The following is a 26,842-nucleotide window of genomic DNA, read 5'->3' as shown; positions in this document are numbered from 1 at the left end:
CACGAGAGGCAGACTCTTATCTAGAACCCATATAACCGGACCCCTCCTTCCGGGGCTGGTCACTGCTCGCCCCATCGCCTCTTTGTCGCCTTTGAGAGCCATCAAGAGACCCAGGCTCACCCCTGCCAGTTTGCCTTATAAACTTTTGAAAATTCTTAGGAGTTTTAAATGAAAGTAAGTCTTTTGGAGGGGTTAGTGTTTGAAGTCGATTAGGGTAGCAGTGGGACATAGTAGCGTGCTTGTCTGATAAACTCTGTTGACCTGTGTTGTGTTTAGAGACAGGAAGGTGCAGAGAGCCACCTAGGAGGTGATAAGACAGCCTTCCACGTGGCTCAGAGAATGCCACCTGCAGCCGGGAGGTGAAACGTGTACGCTAAAGGCTCCATAGGAAAAGAGGTTGATAGAGGAAGCTTTTTAAAAATTGCTGGATCTGCTTATAAAGATGATTTGGTTTAAATGGCTTTTCTCAAGAATAGTAATAAAGATTCCAGGAATCCCATCTCAACCCAACACAGGAGAATCCTATTAAGGCAATAATAATAACAGTAGTAAAGTAGTGGTGGTAGTAGTAGTAAAAGCAATCAATATTTCTTGAGTGTACTGTGCACCAGTCTCTGTCTTACTGCTTTACAGGCTGTACTTTATGCAAATCACGGTCCTGTGAGATAAGTACCATTATTCCCATTTTACAGATGATGAAACAGAGACACAGAGAGGTCAGTAAGGGGTAGAGCTGAGGTACAAACCCAGGTCTGTCTGATTCCCAAGCCCAGACTCTAAACACTGTAATTTAACTGGTATTTAAATTGACCATGAATTAGGTGGTCTGGTCAGAGGCCATAGAGGATCCTTCCTCAGATACATCCACCTACGTTAGAAAACTGACGCAGCACAATTTCTATAAAGTGTTGTTAGATAACAAATGAAAGGTAGAAAAGTGCATGCAATATGACCTCAGTGTTAAAAAAACTAATGACATAGAGCCTTTAAAACAAACCATGAGTAGCGTGTATGTTAAACAAGAGACAGATATATAGCCTACTGCAGTGTATGAAAAGGTATATTCATTTTTTTGAAATACCAAATTACATGATAGTCTCCTTAGAAAAAATTAACTGTATGTAATGGAGGGAAAACGCTTTTTTTTAAAAAAAGAAAAGCCCCATTGAGATTTGCTGGAGGTCATAAAGTCGCAACTTTTCTAAGTGAAAAAAGAAGTAAGGTCCAACTTTCAGGCCAGTGTTTGTGCCACATAAAGAGAGGTCCATGTCCGTTTCCCTGAAAGCATGGACATAACCTCTGGTCCCTCCATCCGAGCACCCTTCTTTCCTGTGCTAGCATGGAGCCTGGCCTGAGACCAGAAGCTGAGGCTCAGGTGAATTATTTTAAAATGTGGGCCTTTATTACCCTTGAACTTTCTGCCAATAATGAAAAATACTAAAAAGTGTATAGCTGTAAACACAACTGAAAATTTTAATATCAGAGGTTGTTCAAGCCTTTATTTAAAAAAAATAACACTGTTTGGAAGCATTAAATCTTTTTAAGGATGTCAGAACAAATAAAGGAAGTTGACCTCACTAGTCTAAGGCCCTGCTCTGAGACTACATTTACTGTAACATCTTCCCTTTGGCTAATTTAGTGTGTGTCTCCTCCGGAAGATGAGCTCACAGCCTTGGGCGTGCATTACAAGCACGCTTGACAGAAGGGCGGTGATTGTGGGAATAGTGATGAGCCCTTTGATGTCTCTAATCCTTCCCCCCCGGGGGCTCTCTGACCCACACACTGGCTCTCTGCTTGCTTCTCAGCAAGTGTATTACTGCTTCTCTTCCTGCATTCATGCAAGACCGACTCAGATGTTTACTTATGCGAGGGCATAGGTCAATGTTTTATTTGTTTCTCATATCATTACAGTGGTTTAATTCCACAGAAGATACCTGGGAAGAGAAGAGACAGGAATGTGTCTACTGAAAACTTGCGCATTACTTTGGTCTGCACATGTGTCAGAGTTTGTTTTGTTTTGTTTTCAGTGTTTCCATATATCCAGAGAAGCCTGGTCACAATCGAGACACACATCAAAAACCTCATGCCCTCATTAGCTTTGTGTCATTTGGTTTTAGATTGGGCTTTGGGTCCTTGGCCCATGGTAGGGTATTTTAGCAAATTTTCCTTATTTATTTCTGAACAGAAAGTAGGACTGTTTGGTGAAGTGTCTCCAAAAAAGAGAAACAAGATACACAACCATCAGTGCCGAGGATTCCTGCCCCTGCCGCCGTGTGTTCAGACTGACCTGCAGCTTTAAACTGAGACCATCTGTATACTTAGTGGTCTGGGCACCCGCTACGTGAGGTCTCAGTTCCGAGGTGTGCAGTGGAGATGTGTGACAAAATGTTCTCAAGATGATTCTGGGACATTCGATTAACAGTGCATTTTTTTAAATATGAAAACCATACGATGATCACTAAGAATGTAACACTATGACATGTAATTGACATTAATCTCTTATCCTTGTCCGCCACTCAGCCCACGGCATGATGGGAAATTCCAAACAGCAACCATTCCTTAAGCCTGACTTGGGTAAAATCAGGGGGTCATCAATGCCATCCCACATGGCTGCTTATGAAGTGCAATTAAAATTAACTGAACTTCACTGAGTATACATTGAGGAGAACAAATATATGCTGTGTGGACCTATTACATGAAAGAAATCCAGGTAGACAATGATGAGTTGGTGGGTCAGGAGGAATGAACGAAATGTATCCTTTACCCTCAAGGAGTTTATATTCTGGGAGGAGAGAGAAGCTGTACACATACTCGATATACATTTCTTCAGACGGTAGAGGCTCATTCCACCTAATTCTCCTCAGCAAGAGACTTAACAAGTTTGTCTCCCAATCAGCGTATAAATAGTAGACTGGGGGTCTAGCAGAAGAGAGTATTATGAGTCTTGGCTGGTAATAAGGCTACAGCACATGAAGCAAGATTTCCCTTTGAGGATGGTCTGAGTCTAAACGGAGACCCCCACGGATTGGGAGTGTTGTTACTAAGTTGTAACTAAGACATGAATTTTTAAACATCCTTATTGACAGATTCCTCCACTTCCTAACTCTGTTCTCTGGCAAGTTACTGAATGCTCTGTTTACATATTTGTAGAATGGGAATAAGGCCACCTATTTTAATGGGGCGTGTCTCTGTGTGTGTGTGTGTGTGTGTTAAATGAAAATTTACATGAAAATATCTAGCATCTTCTGTGGCCCAATAAATGCTACTTCCCTTCCTTCCTTCCCAAGTCCCTTCTCTTTCTTAAAAGTAAAGAGTAAGAGAGCAGCTGTTAGGTCATTATCAGCAGGGCCTTCAGAACCAAGGTTCCTGTTCCATCCATTTACAGTTCAACCCAGGGAGCAAGTCCTCAGCACCTTGTACGTTCAGCGGGCAGCAGGCTGGTGCCTTCAGAAGCCACAGTCCAACAGAAGAGACCATCAATCACACAGACATGAACCAGGGGCCAACTGAAGTATGGACTCGTGCTGAGGAGGCACAGAAAACGGGGGGAAATTAATCATCCCGGGGGGCGGAGAAATGGATCAGAGGAGACTGAGGAAGGCACTTGAGCTGTGCCTTAGTGATCGCATGAAGGGCGGAAGGACCACATTATCAGACTTACTTTTTACCACAGGGATCCAATATTTGCTCTTCTGCAATCCCAAAACATTACAGAGGGAACCGAAGAAAAAATAAGTTTAACCCACCAAACTCATCTGATCTGAAACAGAAAAAGACTCCTAATGAATATGTCAACACTTCCAAGTTTTTCATTTCTTTTCTAAAGCAATTTCATCTGCAAAAGAATCATGCGCTCTAAGGCTAGACAGGACCTCCATTCCAGCGCTCCAGAAAAATGTGTTTACTTCGCTTTACATTTCTTACAGCTCAGTGGGAAAACAGTGGCAATACAATTTCTGATCCAGTTTAGGGTTTGAAATGGCAGTTCTCTCTTTTCTCCTCCAGAATGCAGCCAAAGCTGTTGGAGCGTTCATTTTTTTCCCCCAAGCACATTAAGTCCATAAATCACCTCTCAAGAAAGAAGGTAAGGTTCCCGGGTTTCTATTTCGTCTGGCATGAAAACGAAAGTCCAATCTGTGAGGCATTGTAGCGTTATATCCATCTGCAGTGCACTAAAATCGCTCTCAAACACGGTAATTCTCAAAGCAGTTTTGTAACCCAATAGACAGAGCGGTGTTTCCCATGCACAGGTAACTGAAAGCAGGTTCCTATCTCACATAAATGGATCTCCTCTCTGAAAAATAAATGTATCTCCACGCACAGTCTGAGGTTCTGAAGGGTCACACTCTGCCCTTTTACTCAGTGAAGGGAAAAGTCAGCACAGGGACTTGAGGTGAGGATTTGGACGGACCGGGCGGCCTGGAGCGGGTCCTGAGCTAGTGCTAAGATGCCCTCTAGCGGTCCTTAGGCAGGACCAGTGCTGAGCGTGGGGAAGGGAAAACTTCCCTAGGAAACTAGCTTAGGTGAGGCTTCTACAAATGCTTATCTAATGCAGAGTCCGAGGTTGTAACGTGGGTCATTTGCATCTAATGTGAAATACTGGGATGGCCGTGGGGCTTGCTGTTGCTAATATAAATGGGAGCTTGATGTCACGTTCAAAGGCACAGCCCAGGGATTCCGTTCCCACCTGTGCTTCTCGCAGCTCTGTCCCTGAGCCCTGGGCGCTGGAGAGCCCGAAGAAATGTTTGCTGAGTCACTGGATAAATGAATGACTCACATTTACAAATAATGGATTCTGCGCCCATGGGCTGCATTTGAGAGTACAAAGATTCCGCTTCCTAAGGTGCATTGGATTTGCATTCTTCCCTGTCGTGGCTAGTGACCTAAAAGAATTAGCCCTACCCCAACATCTCTGAGATGAGGAGATGCGATCTGAATGCTGGATGGGGATGGTAATACAACACTTCACGGGTAGAAGCGAGGGTCTGAGCTGGTAGTTCAACAGTGAAGATGGCGCAAGAGCATCAAAAAGGAAGTGGAAGTAAAAGCAGATAAAGCCACTGAGCAAATCCCGCCGCTCCCTCCAGCATACCCTCCCTATACTGTCACCCAGGCCGCCAGCAGAAGGTAAACTGGAGGATAGACAGAAATGAGCCCTCTCTACCCCCGTGAGGATGACATCGAGATCTGGATTATCGACCCGCCGCCTCTGCCTTTGCTTGTGTGCGTAAGCCCCACGGCCGAACACCACAAATGCACCGTGGTGCCAGCGGCGAAGTAACTGACAGGCTTCTGTAGCCTCTGACCTCCGACGTTGAGGTCATCTCCGAAAACCCGTCCTGCAGCCAGGGGTGGATGCAGACATCCAGGGTCATGTAAATCAGAAGATCCCTAAGAGGAGAGGTGGCAAGATGGGGGCCAGGAGGACACGAGGCAGGGCAGTGCCGGGCTGTCCCTGCCCCCCACTCATTCCCAGGAGAACTTGGTGCAGCTGCTGTGGACATCCTGCCAGCCTAGTTTTGCAACAGCACAGGATCCAGGCAGACACAGTAGAGAAGCTCAGACTCTACAGGCGCACAGACCTCTGGGCTGTACCTCTCGGAAGCCATGTGTCCCTTTAGGCAACGTAACTCCATCCCAGGGCCTCGGTTTCCTCAGCTGTAAAATGGGGTGAATGAGAGTCTGTGCCCACAGGGTTGTCTGCAGACTCAGGAAACAATATGTGTAAAGTACCTAAGGTGGGAGCTGACCTGGAGTTGACTGTCAAGAAATGTTAGCTGCTACACCGATGACGATGTTGATAATATGGAAGAGGGGGAAGAAGAGGACCAAACTCTGGGGGGATATTCTCTGCACGTTTCCTCCTTCTCCCAAATCCTTTCAGCTACATATTCCTTCTTCCCAAGATTGTCAAGGGAACCCAGGCAGCATGTCAAGAACCAAACCTTCTCTAGAAGATTGATTAGTTAAGAGCTGGGACTTGGGCAGAGTACAGAGGGGGTCTGGGGTCAGCATGAGGTCCAAGATCCACAGACTCACCCAAGCCTTTCCTGGAGTAGATTTGAATACAGGCTCCAAGTCCAAAGCTGCATCTAACAGGCTTCCAGGCTGAGAATTATCTTGGTCCATTTTGTTACAGCTTTAACACGCACGCACGCACGTATGGCTGCGTCACGAGAAGTGAATGCTCTCCTTAGATTTCTTACCTCACTTCTTCTAGTCTTTCCTGTTTCCCATTCCTCACCACCTCTACTAAATTCCTCCACCCCTCCCCACATTCCACTTCTTGGAACAGGCTCCAAACACAGCCTAAAAAAACTACATTGTTTCCAGGGAGCAGAGCCTCACTGCTTTCTGTAAAGCCAGCAGAACGGGTCATCGTTCGAGCTGTCAGGCCCCGAATTCAGCCCACATTCTGAAGTCACTCTGTGTTTAATGATTTTCTTGATACACCTTCATACTCTTTCACCTGGAACAGAATTTAAAGCATGTGGATATCAGTCCTCTGATAACTGCCGATTTTTAGACTCCATCCTGAATATTGTTATTGCTGCCAAAACCTACTGGCAAAGTAATATCGATAGAGCCTCTGTACAAAAAAGAATGTGTTTGCTGAGTTTTCTTAATATCAAGGACTTTAACTAGAGTACAGTTGAAATCAATAGTAATGTAACCTCTTCAACCACATAAAATGAGTTCATTTTTTTTTTAATTAGTCTTTTTCTGCCATTACAGTGTCACGATTGCAGGAGGAATGAGGTCAACCTAAGCTTTAATGAAAGACCATTCAGGAAACAAACTCAAACTCATTTAAATACTGAAGCCCGTGCCTTAAAAAGATCAATAAAGTAAAAGCACCTGGGGTCGCTTTACTTATTACACCCCACATATAAGAATCATTCCACAAGCACGATGCGAGCAAACCTTTAAACCTAGAAGACCAGCCAATAAGGAAGAAAATGCTGTTTCATTAAACAGGTTTAGAACCGTAAAGCCCTTATCCTTAGTCTGATTAGACGTACAGCATTTAAATTTTCTCTCCGTATTTTAAACAGCATCTGGAGAAGAATCATTGATCAGTGAATTTACTTAGGAAAGTCATTAGCTTTTAGGGTTAGGGATGTGACAGCGATAGAAATCGCAGGTTCATTTTTTTAAAATAACAAACACCGGATTGTGCTCTAATGACCAGGAGCCTTAGAATTGCAGGGAGCCAGGAAATGTTCTTTCTAACAACACAGTTTGGTGTCCTGCACATAGTTATGTGTATTAAATTGAATAGCTACCACTGAGTCCGTGGACCTGGGTCAGACATGAACCTCTTGGTGCCTCAGTTTCCCCAGAGCTGAGTATGACAATATCTTTTTCCACCTCCTTCCCTAGATACGAAAACAAAGATGATTGTCACAAACCTCTTCCAGTTCTTCTCTATAAACTACAATTAAATTGCAAACTTTAGTCATAATATTTGCTTAGAATAATTTTAGAATTGGAATGGTCTTTATGGGCCATTGAATCCAACCTCTGACCCAACTTAGAATCATCACCAGTCCCTCCTGTGATATCACCAGATATGAGAAACATGCTATTCTTCTTTTTTTTTCTTTTATTGAAGTATAGTTGATTTATAGTGTTGTGTTAGTTTTTGGTGGACATCAAAGTGATTCAGTTATACATACATATATATATATATATATATATATATATATATATATTCTTTTCCAGATTCTTTTCCACAATAGATTAGTACAAAATATTGACTATAGTTCCCTGTGCTATGCAGTAGGACCTTGCTGATTATCTATTTTATATATAGTGGTCTGTGTACCTACTAATCCCAAACTCCTGATTTATCCCTCCCCCACTGAAACGTAGTGGGATGTTCCCAGCTGGGAACACCTCCTGGGCACATCTTCAGCTTTGCCCCACACGGTGGCCGGAAGGCAGAATCGCTCAGAAGTCTGTGTGTGGCGTTAGGGGGTCTGAGGAGTCCTGTCGTTTACTAAAAGACGTGCCTAGAAGGTGACATGGTCAGAGGGGGAATTTGAGGCTTATGCCAAGGTCTCCCTCCTCGCACAGGGAAGCTCCCTGAGCAGTCAGGTCACCCTGGGACAGTCACCCGCCTGTGCCCAGGTGGCCTGGGGGCTGGACAGGTGTACCCTCAGGAGTGCACACCGGCAGGTGCCTGGCGCAGCCTACCTGCTCACTCCGAAGATCTGTCCGATCGTGTTCTTCAGTGAGGGGCTCATCTTCAAAGAAAGTCCTCGTTTCTGGACCAGTCACAGCCGGGGCCCCCGCGGAGAACTTGACAATCAGAGCGGCCACACCTACCTCCACACTGGCCGTCCCAGCCTCAGCAGACAAACAACCGGACAGCAGTACCATCCCGCACAACAGCCTCCAATGGTTTCCCTGTCCGCAGGCAGATGGTTCTAACACATCGTGTTTACTGGAGGCTTTGTTAAAAACTTCCCCCAAAAAACTCACCCAGGAATTTGCCAGGAACCAAATGTAAACAACCAACCCCTGAAAACACGCACTGGACAAACCAAGATGACAGAAGCCAATAAAGACTGAAACAGAAAGGGCCCCAATCATATATGTCATGTTGACATTGTTTCTCATAACTGTTCTCCCTCATAGTTCTTTATTCTTTTCAGTTAATTAATCGAAGATTTAGCCACCGCGTTGTATAATTTTAGCAACATTACGCTTGTTAATACCTGTTCTCAGAATTGACCTTCCCTAATTTCATTTTATTTCTCTTCTTTGTCTTCCTCCTCCCTTTTTCCATCCATTGATTTGTTTTTCCTTATTCCCGGAAAGTCGTTTTACAGTCTATCAAAATGTGTTTTGCCTTGAGATTTTCCGGAAAATATGCCACATGAAATGATTTAAGTGATGCTGATTGTGTTAACTATTATCTAAACTACGCTAGGTGTAGTCATTAAATTTGACGGCTATTAAAGTGATTTTAAATGTAAAAGCATATAAAAATCATAAGCTATTCTCACACTAGATCTCTAAGAAGGAAATCAGAAGAATAATTACTAGATACCGGTTCAGAGGTTGATTTTTAATGCTTTATCACCATCTTCTGAATGTTCATGTACAAGTCAAAAGACAAACCTGAAAACCCGAAATATGCTCTGACCAGCTTCTTTGAAAAAATTATACAGCATTTGGGCCCTTCCTGCTATAAACGTCTTCGAAATTAACTTTATTTTAAAAATGCTATATCAGTTGTGAAACGAGAATTTCTCCTCTCATCCTTTGATATGTATAAATATTATAGGGATTTATTGATTAAAAAAATCCGTTTGTTCTTTTTTAAAATACTTTATGCTTTAAATAGTATTCAGTGTCCTTCCAGTAGGTGGAGTATTAGACTAGGGAAAGTAGATTAACATTCGAAAGCTAATTTTTTTTCTTTTTACTGTTTTGAGAAATTTTTTATATAAAACATAAATCACCTAACGGGCTCACTAATTCTTTTAATTGCATCAATGCCACAGGATTTCAATTGCGCTAGACCTTCTGAGGCAAAATATGTTGTACTGATTACATTTCCATAATAAAGATGGCAATAGTAATAAGCACTTATAATGACCCTCATTTTAAAATTGCTTATCAAGTCATAAGTGAAAACTCCTGACATCTCTGAAAGAGAAATTACGTGCATGTACAGGAAAGAAAGATGTGTCTCTTAAATCTTTTATTTCTCAGACCTTAACCATTTCTGGAAAAGAGCATCCCTTGTGAGTTTAATATTGGTTCAAGGCCGACCCTGCCACTTGCAGTCTGTGACCTGGGGCAGGCCGCTTACTCTGCTTTCTCCTCTACATTGGTGGGCAAAAGGTGATAAGCTAGCTCTTCGAAAGGCCCCTACCTGTTTGAATGTCCCGGACGAATCTGTCTGTTTTGTGAGCATTTTCTCAGGGCGAATGTTGCGAGCGCATTTGCTGAGACGTGCGAGGGCATGTGGCAGAGACAGCTCTGGGTCCACGGCCTGGGTCTCAGAACTGAACGTGAGAAAACTCCGCCTGGTCTCCGGGGCAGTGACTCTCCTTCCTTGCCGCCCTCTCTCCATCCCTAGGACTGGCTGCAGGGGAACAATGTGCTGATGGAGCACTTTACAAGGTGATGCCCTGGAGCTGAGTCTCAGCAGGAGTTTCTGCTCGGCACCTGGGAAAATCCTACTCCTTAGGCCCATAGTAGCAAAACACTTTCAATCAGAGAAACCTTAAGCATTTCCTGGTTCAACCTCCTTGTTTTACAAAGGAGGAAAGAGGTCCAGGGAATCTTCGTGAAGCGTCCTCACCCAGCTGTTCAGTGGCAGAGCCAGGGCCAGTCTCCTGGCCCTCCCTCGCGCCCCTGGGCCACCCTCCTGTCCTACGCTGGAAGTCCAGCCAGGTTCCCTAGTGACCCTGGCCAGGACAGCAAGACTCAGACTCCTTCCCACCCTCCAAGGAAGAGAAATGAGGTCCTATCAAAGCAGGTCTTCTGAGGGTGAACAGAAGAAACGATCGCCACTTTTCCTCCTTTTTGCATTTCCTTAGACAGGTGATTTCGATTTGAAGAGAGCCTCCAGTTCCCATTTGCAAGGTGTTCTCCATCCTAGAAAGGCTGGGCGTCCGTGGATTCAGCTGGATCTTTCCTAGATGTGGAAGCGAAGTCTCCTCTCCTTGGTCTTAGAGTAGAAGGACCCCAGACCCAGGCGCAGGCTGAGGAGAAGGGGGCTGAGGAGGTGAATGCATCTGTTTTGGTTCTAGGCTGCGCCACCTCTAGCCTTGCGGAAAATTCATTCATTGAAAGGAAGTCCGCCGCGTGGTTGAGTCCAGCTCATCAGGGGACGGCCAGGAAGCTTGGGGCCAGTAATAAAGTGAGTGGGTTAGATAACATTCCCAGAACAAGAACTAATTCAATCATTGTGTTTGGTGACAGAAGAGCAGAGCTCGCCAGGCAAAGGACGCAGCGAAAAGGGAGCCCTGGAACATGTTCCAGAGAACACGGTGGTCCAAGGGCTGAAAGATGTTGAGTAGGGTCAGAGCGGAGGGGCAGGGGGGAGGGGAGAGCAATGCCCTTTCCTCATCTAGGAAGATGGCGCCTTCCCCTCTGCTCGCCTCAGGGGCATTTCATCCGTCCTGAAGCAGCAAAGGCTCCCTGGCTGTTCCACCGGCAGGTGACTGAGGTATTCCTTCACAGAGGGGCACCAGGTAGCCTGTTCAGACCCCTCTTTACAGGTGTGCACCGCTATCCTGAGAATGAAAGCTTGACAATTTCGAGTTTATTTCATGGTTCCGTTACAGGGGAGAGTGTTTCTTGGCCTCTTTCTTCTCTTTCTGTATCTATACAACAGCAGGGCTCCTAAGCAGTTTAGGCCAAAACCAAAATAAGGTAAGATGTCACCGTGACCTCCCAGATGGCCCCCCTGCCCTCAGCATCCTTGGTTGCCCTTGGAATTGGAGGGATAATCCTGTGTGCTGGCAGTACGGGCGGGCAGAGGCTGGTGTGCTGGCCTCCACAGTGACGCACTTGTGCTCCCCAGCCATGTGGGCCCAGGAATGGCTTACGATGAACTCACAGCTCCCAGAGCAGCAGGGTCTCCCAGAGCATAAAGATTCAGGTCCCAGACTAGCCATCAGTCAGTGTCCTTCCAGGATGGAGTCTTCCAGGATGGAGTCAGGCTGGCTCCCCCAAACCCGACGGCCATAAAGTTCTCTGCGGGCTTCCGTCAGTTGCATTGTCCCTAGAGCTCTTCTCCTCTAAGAGCAGAAGTTCCAGTGGAAGTGAAACCTTGGTTTTCCCTATCCTAAATACACACACACACACACACACACACACACATCCACCAACATGGCTCATTCAATAAATGATAAGTGAGCATCTAAGATGATACAGACCCACTTCATGTGGGTAATAAATGGACCGGGAGATTTCCTAGATAATCTCGCGGAATCGAAAGCCGGAAGTGCGGAGGTGAGGTGCCCTCCCCTGGGCTCCGATGCCCGTGTCTTTCCTCTGCCTGCCTAGCCCACAGCCCAAGGTTTCGCAAGCGTGTACGCCTCGGGCCCTGTGTCTGGGAGAGCGAGAGATGGATGGGGCGGGCCCCTGTCCTCGCAGAGTCGCTGTCGAGGCAGGGGACCCTGTAACGGGTGGCGGACGCACACGAACTCTACTCTTCGGTCTCCCGCTCGCGTCTGTGTTTCTCCTGTGTCCTCTCCGTGAGGGAGAACGATGCGACTTGGAGTCAGGAAGAGGTGGAAAACGTTTACATGGATTTACCCTTGATGCTGGGGTCAGTCTTGCTTTTCCCCGTTCTCCGTTGTGAATGGTCTGGGGCTTGCGGGACCCCCATCTGCAGACCCGCAAAAGGGGTGGAGAATAAGGTGGGAGAGAAAGATACAGCCTCTGCTCTTTAAACTCTCTTTCCTGTGAAGTCCATCGGAGTTTCCAGATAGAAGGGATGGATTGAGACAGGTAACAGTGAGACTAGCTGATAGTTGTTTCTCATCCCTCTTTTCTGTTTGCACTGGCCTCTACCCGTGTTTAAACTTGAAGTAAAACATCCATCAAGATGGTTTGTTATGAATTCAATATTGCTAAGCTGATTCCAAGCATTACCCAGAATTAGGGATTAGGAAAAGAGGCAAGAAATCCTGGGCCCTTGTCCGGAGCCCCGGAAATGTGTCCTCGGGGCAGTGTATCATGACCCTTCGTCTCCAGACATGGGGCTGGGCCCTCGGATGGTGAGAAGTGACCACACCGCCTCAGTCTTTCTTCCCTCCTCCTTCCCCGCCTCCTCTAATTCTTCCCCAAAACCTAAACAGGCTGAGGAAATCCCTTCAAACTCTGCCAAGACAAACTGTGGCTCAAAATGGAAATGAACTGAAATCACAAAATAATACCTGAAGGACATTAAAGCTCTGAACTCGGTGTGTGAGAAGCGAGGCCCAGCCTGAGTCAGAACGATGGTAAATGTCGAACAAATGAGTGTCCCTTTAAGGTGTCCTGGGGCACATGGTGTCACAGTCTTTTAATTTTAATGCGGCTCTATTACACAATCTCTTATTGCGGCTTAACTGCCGGTGAAATGACCACCCGCTAAATGCACAGCAAAATAGCTCATGTGGACCCCAAAGAAATTACCTTGAAATTATTGCACTTTGACCATGACAAACGCACCAGGGTTCGTTGGAAGAGTGGCAGCCACCTGGTAATATAAGTGACACAGTATAATGTGACGCGTCCTGAGGCTTTACAGGTTGAGCTGTACTTGCCTAATCTGATTTAATGCGTTTTCTCCTTTAAATGTAAATACTTAAAACACAGCTGATGTCTCCCCTGGTTGAACCAGTGGGGCTGGGTCAGGAGACTGTCCCTTTCAGCCTAACATTGTCTTTGTGGCTAGGTGTATCTGGGTTGGAATGTCAATTCTGCCACACACTCCTTTTCTGAGTTTGGATGCTTTTCGTAATATCAAAGCAAAGGACACTATGCAATATCTATTAAATGAGTTAAGATGTGAAAAGCCTGGCACAAAGCCTTGCACACAGTAGTGGCTCAATACGTGCGTCCTCCTTTTCCTGGTGTAGATGCCTGGGTCCAAACAGGAGACAGAAATCACACAGTAGGTTAAACGTAGGGTCTTGATATAAGAATTTTTTTAACATCTTTATTGGAGTAAAATTGCTTTACGATGGTGTGTTAGTTTCTGCTTTATAACAAAGTGAATCAGTTATATATATATACATATATCCCCCTATCTCCTCCCTCTTGCGTCTCCCTCCCTCCCACCCCTCTAGGTGGACACAAAGCACCAAGCTGATCTCCCTGTGCTCTGCAGCTGCTTCCCACTAGCTATCTGTTTTACATTTGGTAGTGTATATATGTCCATGCCACTCTCTCACTTCGTCCCAGCTTACCCTTCCCCCTCCCCGTATCCTCAAGTCCATTCTCTATGTCTGTGTCTTTATCCCTGTCCTGCCCCTAGGTTCTTCAGAACCTTTTTTTTTTTAGATTCCATATATATGTGTTAGCATACAGTAGTTGTTTTTCTCTTTCTGACTTACTTTACTCTGTATGACAGACTCTAGGTCCATCCAATTCACTACAAATAACTCAATTGCGTTTCTTTTCATGGCTGTGTAATATTCCATTGTATATATGTGCCACATCTTCTTTATCCACTCATCTGTCCATGGACACTTAGGTTGCTTCTATGTCCTGGCTACTGTAAATAGAGCTGCAATGAACATTGTGGTACATGACTCTTTTTGAATTCTGGTTTTCTCAGGGTATATGCCCAGTAGTGGGATTGCTGGGTTGTATGGGAGTTCTATTTTTAGTTTTTTAAAGCACCTCCATACTGTTCTCCATAGTGGCTGTATCAATTTACATTCCCACCAACAGTGCAAGAGGGTTCCCTTTTCTCCACACCCTCTCCAGCATTTATTGTTTGTAGAATTTTTGATGATGGCCAATGTGACTGGTGTGAGGTGATACCTCATTGTAGTCTTGATTTGCATTTCTCTAATGATTAGTGATGTTGAGCATCCTTTCATGTGTTTGTTGGCAATCTGTATGTCTTCTTTGGAGAAATGTCTATTTAGGTCTTCTGCCCATTTTTGGACTGAGTTGTTTGTTTTTTTGATATTGAGCTGCATGAGCTGCTCGTAAATTTTGGAGATTAAGCCTTTGTCAGTTGCTTCATTTGCAAATATTTTCTCCCATTCTGAGGGTTGTCTGGTGGCGTTTTGGGGTGTCTGTGACCTTATTATGATTTTAGGCAGCCTCTCTGCTAGTGGTTGGGGTTTTGTTTCTGTCTTGCTAGTTGTTTGGCATGGGGTGTTCAGCACTGGAGCTTGCTGGTCATTGAGTGGAGCTGGATCTTAGCGTTGAGATGGAGATCTCTGGGAGAGTTTTCGCCATTTGTTATTACATGGAGCTGGGAGGTGTCTGGTGGACCAATGTCCTGTACTCGGCTCTCCCACCTCAGAGGCCCAGCCCTGACACCCGGGCGGAGCACCAAGACCCTGTCAGCCACACGGCCCAGAAGAAACGGGAGGAAAAAAAAGAAAGAAAGAAAGAAAAAAATAATTAATTAATTAAAGTTATTAAAATAGAAAAAAATTTTAATTATTAAAAATAAAAAGTAATTTAAAAAGAAAGAGCAACCAAACCAAAAAACAAATCCACCAATGAGAACAAGCACTTAAAACTGTACTAAAAAAAAAAAAAGAACCCTAGTACAAATGGTAAAAGCAAAGCTATACAGACAAAATCACACAAAGAAGCATACACATACACACTCATAAAAAGAGAAAAAAGAAAAATATATATATGTATAAAAAAAGGAAGAGAGCAACCAAATCACTAAACAAACCTACCAGTGATAATAAGCTCTAAATACTAAACTAAGATAAATATAAAACCAGAAACCAATTAGGTGCAGAAAGCAAACCCCAAGTCTACAGTTGCTCTCAAAGTCCACTGCCTCAATTTGGGATGATTCGCTGTCTATTCAGGTTTTCCACAGATGCAGGGTGCATCAGGTTGACTGTGGAGATTTAATCCTCTGCTCCTGAGGCTGCTGGGAGACATTTCCCTTTCTCTGTTCGCACAGCTCCCGGGGTTCAGCTTTGGATTTGGCCCCACCAATGCGTGTAGGTCCCCTGAGGGCATCTGTTCTTCTCTCAGACAGGACGGGGTTAAAGGAGCCGCTGATGCGGGGGCTCTGGCTCACTCAGGCCGTGGGGAGGGAGGGGTAGGAGGCGGGGCGAGCCTGCGACGTCAGAGGCCGGCGTGACGTTGCATCAGCCCGAGGCGCGCCGTGTGTTCTCCCGGGGAAGTTGTCCCTGGATTCCGGGACCCTGGCGGTGGCGGGCTCCCGGGAGGGGAGGTATGGAGAGTGACCTGTGCTCGCTCACAGGATTCTTGGTGGCGGCGGCAGCAGCCTTAGCGTCTCATGCCCGTCTCTGGGGTCCGCGCTGATAGCCGCGGCTCACGCCCGTTTCTGAGGCTCCGTTAAGCGGCTCGCTTAATCCCCTCTCCTCGCGCACCAGGAAACAAAGAGGGAAGAAAAAGTCTCCTGTCTCTTCGGCAGATTCAGACTTTTTCCCGGCCTCCCTCCCGGCCAGCCGTGGCGCACTAGCCCCTTCAGGCTGTGTTCACGTCGCCAACCCCATTCCTCTCACTGCGATCAGACCGAAGCCCGAGCTCCCGGCCCCGCCCGCCCCGGCGGCTGAGCAGACGAGCCTCTCGGGATGGTGAGTGCCGGGCACCGGTCCTCCGTGTGGGAATCTCTCCGCTTTGCCCTCCGCACCCCTGTGGCTGCGCTCTCCTCCGCGGCTCCAAAGCTTCCCCGCTCCGCCACCCGCAGTCTCCGCCCGTGACAGGGCTTCTAGTGTGTGGGAACCTTTCCTCCTTCACGGCTCCCTCCCACTGGTGCAGGTCCCGTCCCTATTCTTTTGTCTCTGCGTTTTCTTTTTTCTTTTGCCCTACCCAGGTACGTGGGGAGTTTCTTGCCTTTGGGGAGGTCTGAGGTCTTCTGCCAGCGTTCGGTGGGTGTTCTGTAGGAGCAGTTCCACGTGTAGATGTATTTCTGATGTATCTGTGGGGAGGAAGATGATCTCTGCGTCTTACTCCTCCGCCATCTTGAAGGTCCCTCCCATCTTTACACTTTTAAAAGTGATTAGGTATTCAGAGACACGGAGGATACCACGGGATACGCTGTGCTTAAGGTCTAAGTGACAGGAAGCTCGCACTGCAGCCTGGACTTGCTACACAACTTGTTTTTGACACCCCTGACTGAAGAAATTCTCATTTGAGCACTGGCTTCTAGGAAATCAAACGGAAAGAGTCTAAAATGTACAGAAGCAGAGGAAGAGCCTTGGGAAGGCATTGCTTCTGAGACAGGAAGGAAGCGGGGAGGGTATAACCATTAAAAGAATGAAACAACCATTAAGAAGAACAAAAAAAAAAAGAACAGGATTCGATAGAAACTGCTTAGAACTCACTAGGCTCCTGATACAAGAATTAACTGCAATATTGGAAACCTCCAAGATGTAAGGAAAGCCCTGTAGAGTTTGCGAGAAGCATCCAGGGCTAAGGGAGGAGACCCCCAGAAGGACCAGCATGGCGGCTTCAGACATCGTGGGAAAAGCCGTGCCCCGCCACAGAGAGCAGAGAAGTTTCTGGTTTGGCGGGGCTGGAACTGGTCTGGGGTTGCTGGGCCAGCATAAGGCCACTGTCTGGAGTGCAGGTGGGGACCCAGCGTGGGGGGTGGTGCTGGGGAGCTGGGGGGCAGGGGGCTTCAGAGCACGCAGGCCACGCAGGGATGCCCAGGGGCTCCGGTTTCCAGGGGAGACGGAGGGTCACCAGGCCATAGGCTCACGGAGGCGTCCTGCTCTGGGCCTGTGGCTTGGGCAGACCTCACACCCTAGGCCGAACCTCCACTACCTCCCCACCCCCAAGCCAGCACTGGAAATTTCCAGAAGCCCCTTCTTCCCTCCAGGGCTGAGAAAGTTTAACATCCTGCTCATTTTAAAGAAGATTAAAGGAATTTTGTTTATCATAGAGCAGATATTGAAGGGTGAATTGGAGCCAGGAGGCAATGAATGGATTACTGGCGCAAAGAGAGTCACATACCAGGGACCACGATGGGATATCACTGGGCAAGAGACGGGAGGAGGATGGGGCTTGTGTTGGGAGGATTCCAGAAAGCAGGATTGGGTGCTCTAAAAAGCGGGGGCAATTCCGGAATCGGGCAGCTTCGCAGCCTTCGTCTGGGAGGCAGGAAGAGTGGAGCAGGGCTAGAGCTATTATTTGAGAACCGAGCTGGGAGAAGGTGACGTTCAGTCATGGTTTTGGTGGCACGGCTCTTTTTTTTTTTTAATTTCCTGTATTAGTTTTTCTGCTGCTGCTGTAACAACTTACCACAAGTTTAGGGTAACGCCGATTTATTATCTTATGGTTCTGGAGGCCAGACATCCAAAATTAGTATCACTGAGCTGATGCTCAGGTGCTGGCAGGGCTGGTTCCCCCGGCACCCCAGGCTGTGAGGGGAGAATCCAGGTCCTTGCCTATTTCAGCCTCTAGAGGGCGCCCGCATCCCTTGGCTCGTCACCCCAGAGAGCCCGGGATCCTTCACGGAGCCACGTCTTCAAGGCCCCCCGAGCTGCTCTTGCCTTTCCTGTCCTGCCCTCCACTTCACCTCCTCCTGTTCCCGCAACCCCACCTGCCTCCCTCCTCCTCAGCACAAGGCAGGAGGGAGTGTGAGAGAGAGAGAAGGAAAACGTCAGCCAGACTCTTCTTTCCTCGTAGCTCTCCTCCTGCTTTCCTCTTTTATTACAGAATTACCGCAGACACGAGAGTTTGATCTTTGTGAACGTTAAAGCCTTCCTGTGTATCTTCAGCACTTGTCATATTTTCTATGTCAGTTGTTCCAAAAGATTTTCCTAACTGAACAAGTAATTTGTATTAGAATTATAGATCATTGCCCACTTAGATTCCTGTCCAACATTTTTTCATTAATGACTTCATTAATGAATGAAGACTTGGCATGTTTGTGATATTTATACATAAATCAAAACCAGGCAGAATCACTGATGACAGAATCAAGATTCAAAAACTTTTGAGTAGGCTATTATTATGCTTCAAAACAAAAGAAATAAATTTAGTATAAATAAATGTAAATTTTAGCTTTTGGTTCAAGTCACCAACTGCATATATGAAGGAAGGGGAAGAGCTGAAAGTAACCTATGGAGACAAACTAGGAATTTTATTTTACATGAGCTCAGTAAAGATAATATAAAATGTGCCCCAAAGCCAACTCTGTCTGGTCTGGGTCCCTAGAAACAGTTCAGGAAAAGAAGGGTAATTCTGTTGTGTGAATCAGGCCACCTCTGAGCGATTTCACCTGTGTCCGCTGCTGGAAGAGTTGAAGCAACGAATGTCAGCACATTTTTATTGAGGAGCTGCTATGTGCTCAGCACTGTCCTGGGCCCAAAGATACGAGAAATATAAAAGTCTAAGCGGAGAAATTTTATATTTTTTAAAAATTGGGTACCATATATCCATAAAATGGAATACCCATCATTCATTGCAAGGGATGATTTAGTTGTATGTGTATTGACACAGAAAGTCTATTACATTGTTAAGTAATGAAAAGTAAATGCAAATGCAAAACAATATGTTAGCTGGGTTCCATCCAATTTTTGTAAGAAATCAAAAGAATAGACATAAAAAATTAACATTAAATTTTTGTCTGCAAATCTATTATTTTTCTCTATAATGAACATATATTCTTTGTATCCATTTTTAAGTTATTTAACAAAATAGATTAAATGAGAAGTATTTAGGGGGAGATCATCACTGAAGCATAGTAGGGTAGCTTACTAATTATTGATATATCGGCACTTCAGGAAGCCTTTTGACAACAGGCAGTAGAAGTGGATGGAGGGACCGCAGCAGTTATGCATGTGTGCCACCAGGTGGCGCCAAAGCAGCTAGTTAATATTTAGCAGCAGAAATGGTTGCCTTTGCTCCAGAGAAAATACAATAAAGTAGTAAAATGTTTAAGACTCTGGCCAAAATAAGTGTTTTGTTAAAGATGCACTTGAAATTGTGGAAAACTTTTCAAAATTATAGTCGAACACGCCGCTGATTGCTTTAATCATGTGTTTTGGACTTTTATCACAGTGCTACCAGATAGATACTCACCCATGCACAAAAAAAAGCTTACAGTACCTATTCTGCAGGTCAAAACTCCCCAAATTTCTGAGACGTGATGATTCTTTGACTCTTAACCTTGAGTAACAATAACCTCGAGGTTTCTAGTAAGCAGTCTCAAAATTCCGGTATAGGAGGTCATTAATAATTAGCCATCATTCCGCAAAGTAACTCATTCTCCTCTTGACAAGTGAGTTTAGCTCCCTCCCCGCGCACTTCCAGCCACCCTCTCCTTCCTGGAAGCAGGTCTCCTTCCTGCAGCTTTGCCCATCTTGGCCCGTGAGGAGCCAAGACCCGGGAGTGGATCTAGTTTCTGGAGTCTGTGCTACTGCCTTCAGCAAGTAGCTTCCTGGTGCAGTTCCCACGGGAGGGCCCTGCCAGATAGGGATGCAGTGTTTCCTTCTGACCCACACCTTGCCTTATGCTCACCTGAGCAGGTATTAAACTCATTTCACAAAAAAGAAAGGTTACAAGAGAGGCTTTTCACATGTGGGTACACAGAAGCACAGAAAGTTCTAGGAGCTCACAGTTGGGGAAACACAGCCAGAATGTTTGGGTTGTAAAAACTCAGCTAAGGCAAGAAAAGCCACTTAGGGACACAAAGGACAAGAGAAGCCCTGTGTTTCTGGGACACCACCACTTGCACTTTTACGTGGGAAGTGTAATCAGAAATGTGCGTTGCTACAACAGGCATTACCTGTAAGCTAGTCCCACCTGCTTCATTTTTTCCTCCCTCTGCTGCCAACTCAGCTCCACTCTGAAAAGACAGCTCTGCTAGAGCAAAGGTGTCTTTGTCCCCTCCAGGCTCTGATGTCCCTGCCCCATGGCAGGAAGGAGAAATCACCCTCATTTTGATAAGCAAGAAAACTGTGAACCTGAATCTCAGCATTTGAATTACATATCCATATATATTAATATATTCATATTCATATTTGAACATATATATATATATTCTGAAGATCAATATTTGTGTGCAAGTTGATAGACCCAAACGGTGAAGAAAACAGTATAATAAGACGATCCTAAAGAAAATCCATCGCTATAGATGGAGCATTTTCTATCTCAGAGGTCAATACTAGGGATTGGATCAAGCAGGTTTCACTCTGTTAAAATGAGCAAGGATCTTAATCCAGCAGGTAATTATCCACAGAAAATGTGCATAAGCTGGAGAACAATTCATAAAGGGTCTTCACTTACCAAGCTCAATTTGTTTTCCAATAACCCCGGCAAAGGAAGGGATGGACTTCCCACTTTCTCAGGCTGGTATTTCAGAGTCAGCCGTGATGAAATAAGATCCAGAAACTGAGGTTCAAAGAATGAGGTCATCCCCCCTGGGAGATCTGAGTCCAGTGCAGGATGGTGACATTCTTCTAAAAGTGTCTCTCTTTTTCTTCCTGCAGCTGGATCATTATCCTTCTGTGAGTTACCATCTGCCAAGTTCATCTGACACTCTGTTCAATTCTCCCAAGTCGCTCTTTCTAGGAAAAGTTATAGGTAAGAATTTGGGGTAAATTGCTCACATAATTTTCTAAAGCTACTAATTCGCCTTTGAAATACATTGTGATTGGTGGTGGAGGCCTCTAAGTCAATGATGGTGATAAAACCCATGTTATGTGGTGTGTGACAGACTAAAACACATATGAAACCGAGTATCTGCTCCTGGCTTCTTGATCTGGAATCTGTTCATTTAAGAGCCACCCTGGCCCTTCTCTTTACTACACATCAGTGCTATCTAGATTAAATAGAGATGTGATTGGCTAAGCATTTTTAAATGATTAATGTAAAGCCAATGAATTATTTTTCTAAGAGAACGTACATCGTGAACCCGAAGTGGAAATAGTCAGATGGTGGGTAATGTGCCGGCCAAGGAGGAGGTGAATTTGTGATCGGAATGTTAGTAATCGTTAAAAGCACTCATTTTAAAAGATGGGGGAGGGGAGGAGCTAGCAGATAATGAAGAGAACAGGGGACCCAACCTATAATAGTAAATAACAATAATACACACTTATATAGGACTTTCTATGGGCCAAGCTCCATTTTAAGCACTTCAGATACATGAACTCATTTACTCTTCTTAGCAATTCCATGAGATAGTCAATATGATCATCTCCATTTTACAAATGAGAAAACTGAGGCACCAAGAGGTTAAATAACATACCCAAGGCCACCAATGTAAGTGATGGAATCAAAACTTGGACCCGGGCAGTCAGATCCCGGGGTCTCTGTTCCTGATTACTGTGCTGTAGCCTGTGTGGTGGTTGACTCAGGAATGACAGGGAAAGGCAGAGGAAGGAGGTTGGGGTAGCAGAGGTTGACCAGTTGAGGGCTAAGCCCTGCATCCCGTGTCGGAGAGCGGCCAAGAGCAAAAAGTATTCCAGGGCTTAGAACCAGGAAGACACCAGGCACGACGGGGGGCAAACAGAGTCGTAGGTAAGGCCCCATGGGAAAGGGCCACATCCTCAGCAAAAGGGCGGGAAGGAGGGGCAATAGCTCAGTCGGTGGGGTGGGAGTGGAAAAGGAAAGAGGGCCCAGACTCACGGGTCACCTGCCGTTTCAGGCATTGTGCTAAAAGTCTTACGTGTGTAAATGTGACAACTTAATGTCACAACAATCCCGTTAAGCAAGACCTATGATTATTATCCTCCTTTTACAGAGGAGGAAACTAAAGCCGAGCACGGTCAGTATGCCAGAGTTACTCAACTAGTATGTGGTAAAGTAGACTTTTGAAGCTGCGTCTCTCTGACGAGAGTCCATGGTTAAACAGATCAAAAGAACTTGTCATTAAGGGTCAAGGTCCAGAAGGAATGCAGCTGAAAGTCGAGTGATGCCATTATAATTTATTGACATATGCCAGTATGTTAGTGGAATAGAGGCTTACGCATCCATAAGGCGTGGACCCTGAGATGCTGGTGAGTGCCCAAATGCCGCCACATGCATTCCACAGCTCAGTGAAGAATAATTGGAAATTTCAAGTGTTCCTTCAGGGTTGTTATGATTCCATCAAAACAAACCCTACACTATGACACTGATATTCCTAAAGACACTGCACTGTGATATTCCTAAAGTAACACCCACCATGAACATACTTGAAACAATCGACTTTATTTCTTTAGTGAAACTCACAAAGTCAAGTTTGACAGGAATGTTGGGTGGTTGCCAGGTTCCCTCACTATGAGTAACACTCTCTTGTTCATCAGCATTTCACGTCAGGTGATTAAATTGGTACTTCAGCAAAATTACAATATGCAATGAGGCGTGGACCTTCAAGATCATGAACAAATAACATTGTAAAGGCAAATCCTCTATAATAACTAAGTATTTACTGTGCTAGAAATCTGTGTCAAGCTAAAAGCATAACATGAACTTCAGATGTATGAATGCTACACCCAGAGTTTCCTGTTCACCAAAGGAAAATTTTGCTGTGCAAATAAGCTAACTGTGCATGTGATGAGGTACATAAATAAATGCAAATACCTGTAAGGACATCCGCAGTCCCAACATGGAGGTGGCCTCATAGCCTCGTGCACCTGAGGGTAAGTTAAGGTGATGCTGCAGGTCCCACACGAGACTTGTAGCTGAGACAGACTCTCATCCACACCAGCCCTGGAGCTCTGTGCAGACGAAAGGCAGTGTGTCTTAGCTCCACTGTATCCTAACAAGGAGCAAGTGCTCAATAAATATTTGTTAAATTAATAAAGAGTAGAAGGGAAAAGAAACAAAAAGCATATCCTGCAGAATGAGAGGGTATGGATGATGATGCTAAGACAATAAATAAAAATTAGCACAGCAGTGAGACCTGCCATTCCCACACACCTTGCAATCTGGTTTTCCTAAGAGCAGGTGTCTGATAATAATGGGGTAGAAAGCATGTAGGCTTTGGAATCAGGCAAAGCTGGTGTCTTAGTCAGCTCGGACTAGGTGGCTTAAGCAACAGACATTTATTTCTCCCAGTTCTGAAGGCCGGGAAGTTTGAGATCAAGGTACCAGCAGATCGGGTGTCTGGTGAGGGCCCACTTCCTAGTTTGCAGACAGCCGTTTTCTCATTGTATCCTCATGTGACATAGAGAGAAGCGAGCTCTCTCCTGTTTCTTCTTAGAAGGGCACTAATCTCATTCGAGAGGGCTCCACCCTCATCATCTAATCCCAGATCCATCCCCTGATGTCATCACATTGGGGGTTAAGATTTCAACATATTAATTTGGGGAGACACAAATTACAGACACCTCGGTCTGTAGCAGCTGGTGGTGTTTGAATCCAGGCTCTGCCCCTTATCAGTGTTGAACCCTTGGGTACATTTCTTGAACCTCACAGGGCCTGGGTTCTCTCAGTTACAAAATGGGAACATAGTGCCTACTTGCAGGCTGTTAGCTTCCGGAAGTTGGGGTGTGTTGTCTATTTTTCCTTTTAACTAATCTATTTGCATCAGCCAGATCAGTGCCTAGTGTATAGAAAGTGCTCAAAAAAATATTTGTGGAGTAAATGAACTACCTTTTTAGTATTAAGTTAATAACATCTTAGGAAGTAACCGATTGCCTGGTAATAATTAACAAAAACAATTACCGTTTTTTTGTTTTGTTTTTGCGGTACGTGGGCCTCTCACTGCTGTGGCCTCTCCCGTTGCGGAGCACAGGCTCCGGACGCGCAGACTCAGCGGCCACGGCTCACGGGCCCAGCCGCTCCGCGGCACGTGGGACCCTCCCGGACCGGGGCACGAACCCGTGTCTCCTGCATCGGCAGGCGGACTCTCAACCACTGCGCCACCAGGGAAGCCCTGATTACCGTTTTCTGATGCTGGCTCTGTGCCAGTCATTACGGTGTGTGTTCTAAGTACAGTGCTTCCTGTAATCCACACGACACTGCCCTGGATCACTGTTACCCTCATTGTACAGGAAACGGAACCAAGGCTCAGAAAGGTTATTTTCTTAAAGCACGTTTCCCAACAGCAGCACTATTGCAGTTTGGGGTCAGATACGTAATCCTTTGTTGTGGTGGTTGACTTGTGCGTTGTAGGGTGTTTAGCAGTGCCCCACCCCCGCCCTCTACCAACTGGATACAAGTAGCAACCCAAGTTGTGACAATCACAGCTGTGTCTCTAGATGTTGCCAGCTGTTCTCCCCAAGGGCAGAGTCACCACCAACTGAGAACCACTGGCTTAATGTCCCCCCTAGTCATTGGTAGAGGTGGCATTTGAAACAGATGTGTGACACCAAGAGCTAGGCATTACTTCCTGATAACACCTGCGTCTTTCGCAAGGATAAAGAAGGAAGGAAGAGATCTGATACTCTGAAAATAAATTCTGTTAATACAATCAAAGGAGTCACAGTGAGGACCACAAAAGACATGTGGGTGTCTGGCGAGGCGGATCACTGGCCACCTCCTCCAGCCAATGTTCCTTAAAAGCTTGGTCATTTAGTAGGAGCAGGACTCATGAGAAGCACTTTAAAATTTCCCTCTGAAATTGGCATACACTTCAGTGAGAAACAACCAATATGCATTCACCAGCTCTGTACATATCCACCTGGAAAGAGGGCTGAACTTCAAAAGGATATCGAGTATAAACCAGTAAGGTTTTGACACCCCCTAGCGATCCATGCCCCCAGGATGTTGGTTAGCTGAGTTGGCTGCTAATCAGAAACTGATCGCATAAAAGAAGGAAAAGGCGGTGTATCTAAATAAATAATAGGACTCCACATGGAGCTCTTTGATGAGCATTGCTTGAAAAAGGACACATAAAAAGAATGAAAGGATACCTAGTCAACGACAAGTGTGACTTCTAAAGGGAACAGAGGAAATATATCCTAGAAATAAAACGGTGATCGCTGTCAACCAACATCAGAATTTTGAAATGAGTTGCCACGTTTCTGAATCCTCCAAGCCGAGAAGGAAGTCAGGATCCCTAGCAATGAGCAGAGCTTGACAAAGTAGAGATATCACCCGACCTAGTTATGTCCATCATTTACTAGCTGAGTGATGTCATAGATTTTATATGTCTGATTTTCAGCAACAGATTTAATAATCTTTCAAGAGAATCTTTAAGTCAATTGGAAGCCTGAGGCAGGTCTTCTGTATTACTCACGTTTTTCCAACAATTCTATCAACGCCTTGGATAAAGACACAAATAGAATGTTTATTAAGTTTGCAAATGACACAAAGCTGAGAGGGATCATTTAATAAGCTGGATGATAAAAAGCACTTCAAAAGCATCTTGACAGGCTAGAAAGATAGGATAAAAATAATAAGATGGAATATAATGAGATAAACTTAATTCCTGCACTTAGACCGAAAGGAAAAAAGAGCACGTAAGTAGAAGATGGAAGACTCCTGGTATCACAGAAAAAGACTCAGGGTGTTGGTTTCATGGACAGTTTGATATGAGCCAACATTATGTGGTGACTGATTTTTTAAATAAACATAGTACTGAACTACCTCAATAAGAGAATTGTGTCCACAGCAAGGAAGTACAGTCAGACCTTAGCTGGGATGTCATGGCCGATCCTAGGCACCTCGTTATAAGATGTATATTAATCTTTTAAGAAGACCAGATAGATAAAGGACCCCTGAAGGAAAAATCAAAAGACCTGAGGATATTTATGCCAATAAAAAGATATGATTTAAGAGAAGTGAAAGAATCTCTTTTCAGTATTTGACGACTGCTCCATGAAAGAAGGGTTAGGCTTTGTAGAGGCTTACTCAGTGGGACCAAAGTAGCCCAGTGAGAGGAAAATGTCAGTTTCCTATTAGAAAGAACTTCCTAATAGCTAAGCTATTCAAAAATGAGTTGTCACTATTTTGAGGTAGTGGACTTTCCAAGATTGAGAGTATTTAATAAAAGCTAAATGGAAATTTGTCCTGTACTTTGAGGAGTTTTCTGGATTGAGTGAAACCAGACTACAATAGCCTAAAAACCCTTGAAACCGTAAGATTATGGTTTTTTTAAAGTGAAAATTAAAGCTAGTATATTTTCCAAAAAGTCATAAAGTTATAAACTATACTCATCAGTTCATTCAGTCCCATGTAGTTAATTCCTGTTGATCTGGATGAAGCAATCAGGTTTTCCATTAGAGTTTTGCCATTTGTTACCCAATTCAGTGGTATTACCTAAAGGCTATCA

At 45.1% G+C, this 26,842-nt stretch overlaps 1 protein-coding gene across 2 annotated transcripts in view; it reads left to right on the top strand.

Moving 5' to 3' along the window:
• Positions 1-26,842, top strand: part of CNTNAP2 (contactin associated protein 2) — a 2,024,023-nt gene that overhangs the window by 1,876,936 nt on the left and 120,245 nt on the right. For both annotated transcript variants that reach the window (XM_067041938.1, XM_067041937.1), the window contains one exon: positions 21,132-21,225. In XM_067041938.1, coding sequence (XP_066898039.1) covers positions 21,132-21,225 — 94 coding nt within the window. The remainder of the gene's footprint in view (positions 1-21,131; positions 21,226-26,842) is intronic.

The sequence above is a fragment of the Kogia breviceps genome, chromosome 9 (genome assembly GCF_026419965.1).
Source record: "Kogia breviceps isolate mKogBre1 chromosome 9, mKogBre1 haplotype 1, whole genome shotgun sequence".
Classification (NCBI taxonomy): domain Eukaryota; kingdom Metazoa; phylum Chordata; class Mammalia; order Artiodactyla; family Physeteridae; genus Kogia; species Kogia breviceps.
The sequence above is the reverse complement of the archived record's forward strand: the minus strand, read 5'-3'. Positions and strand labels throughout refer to the sequence as shown.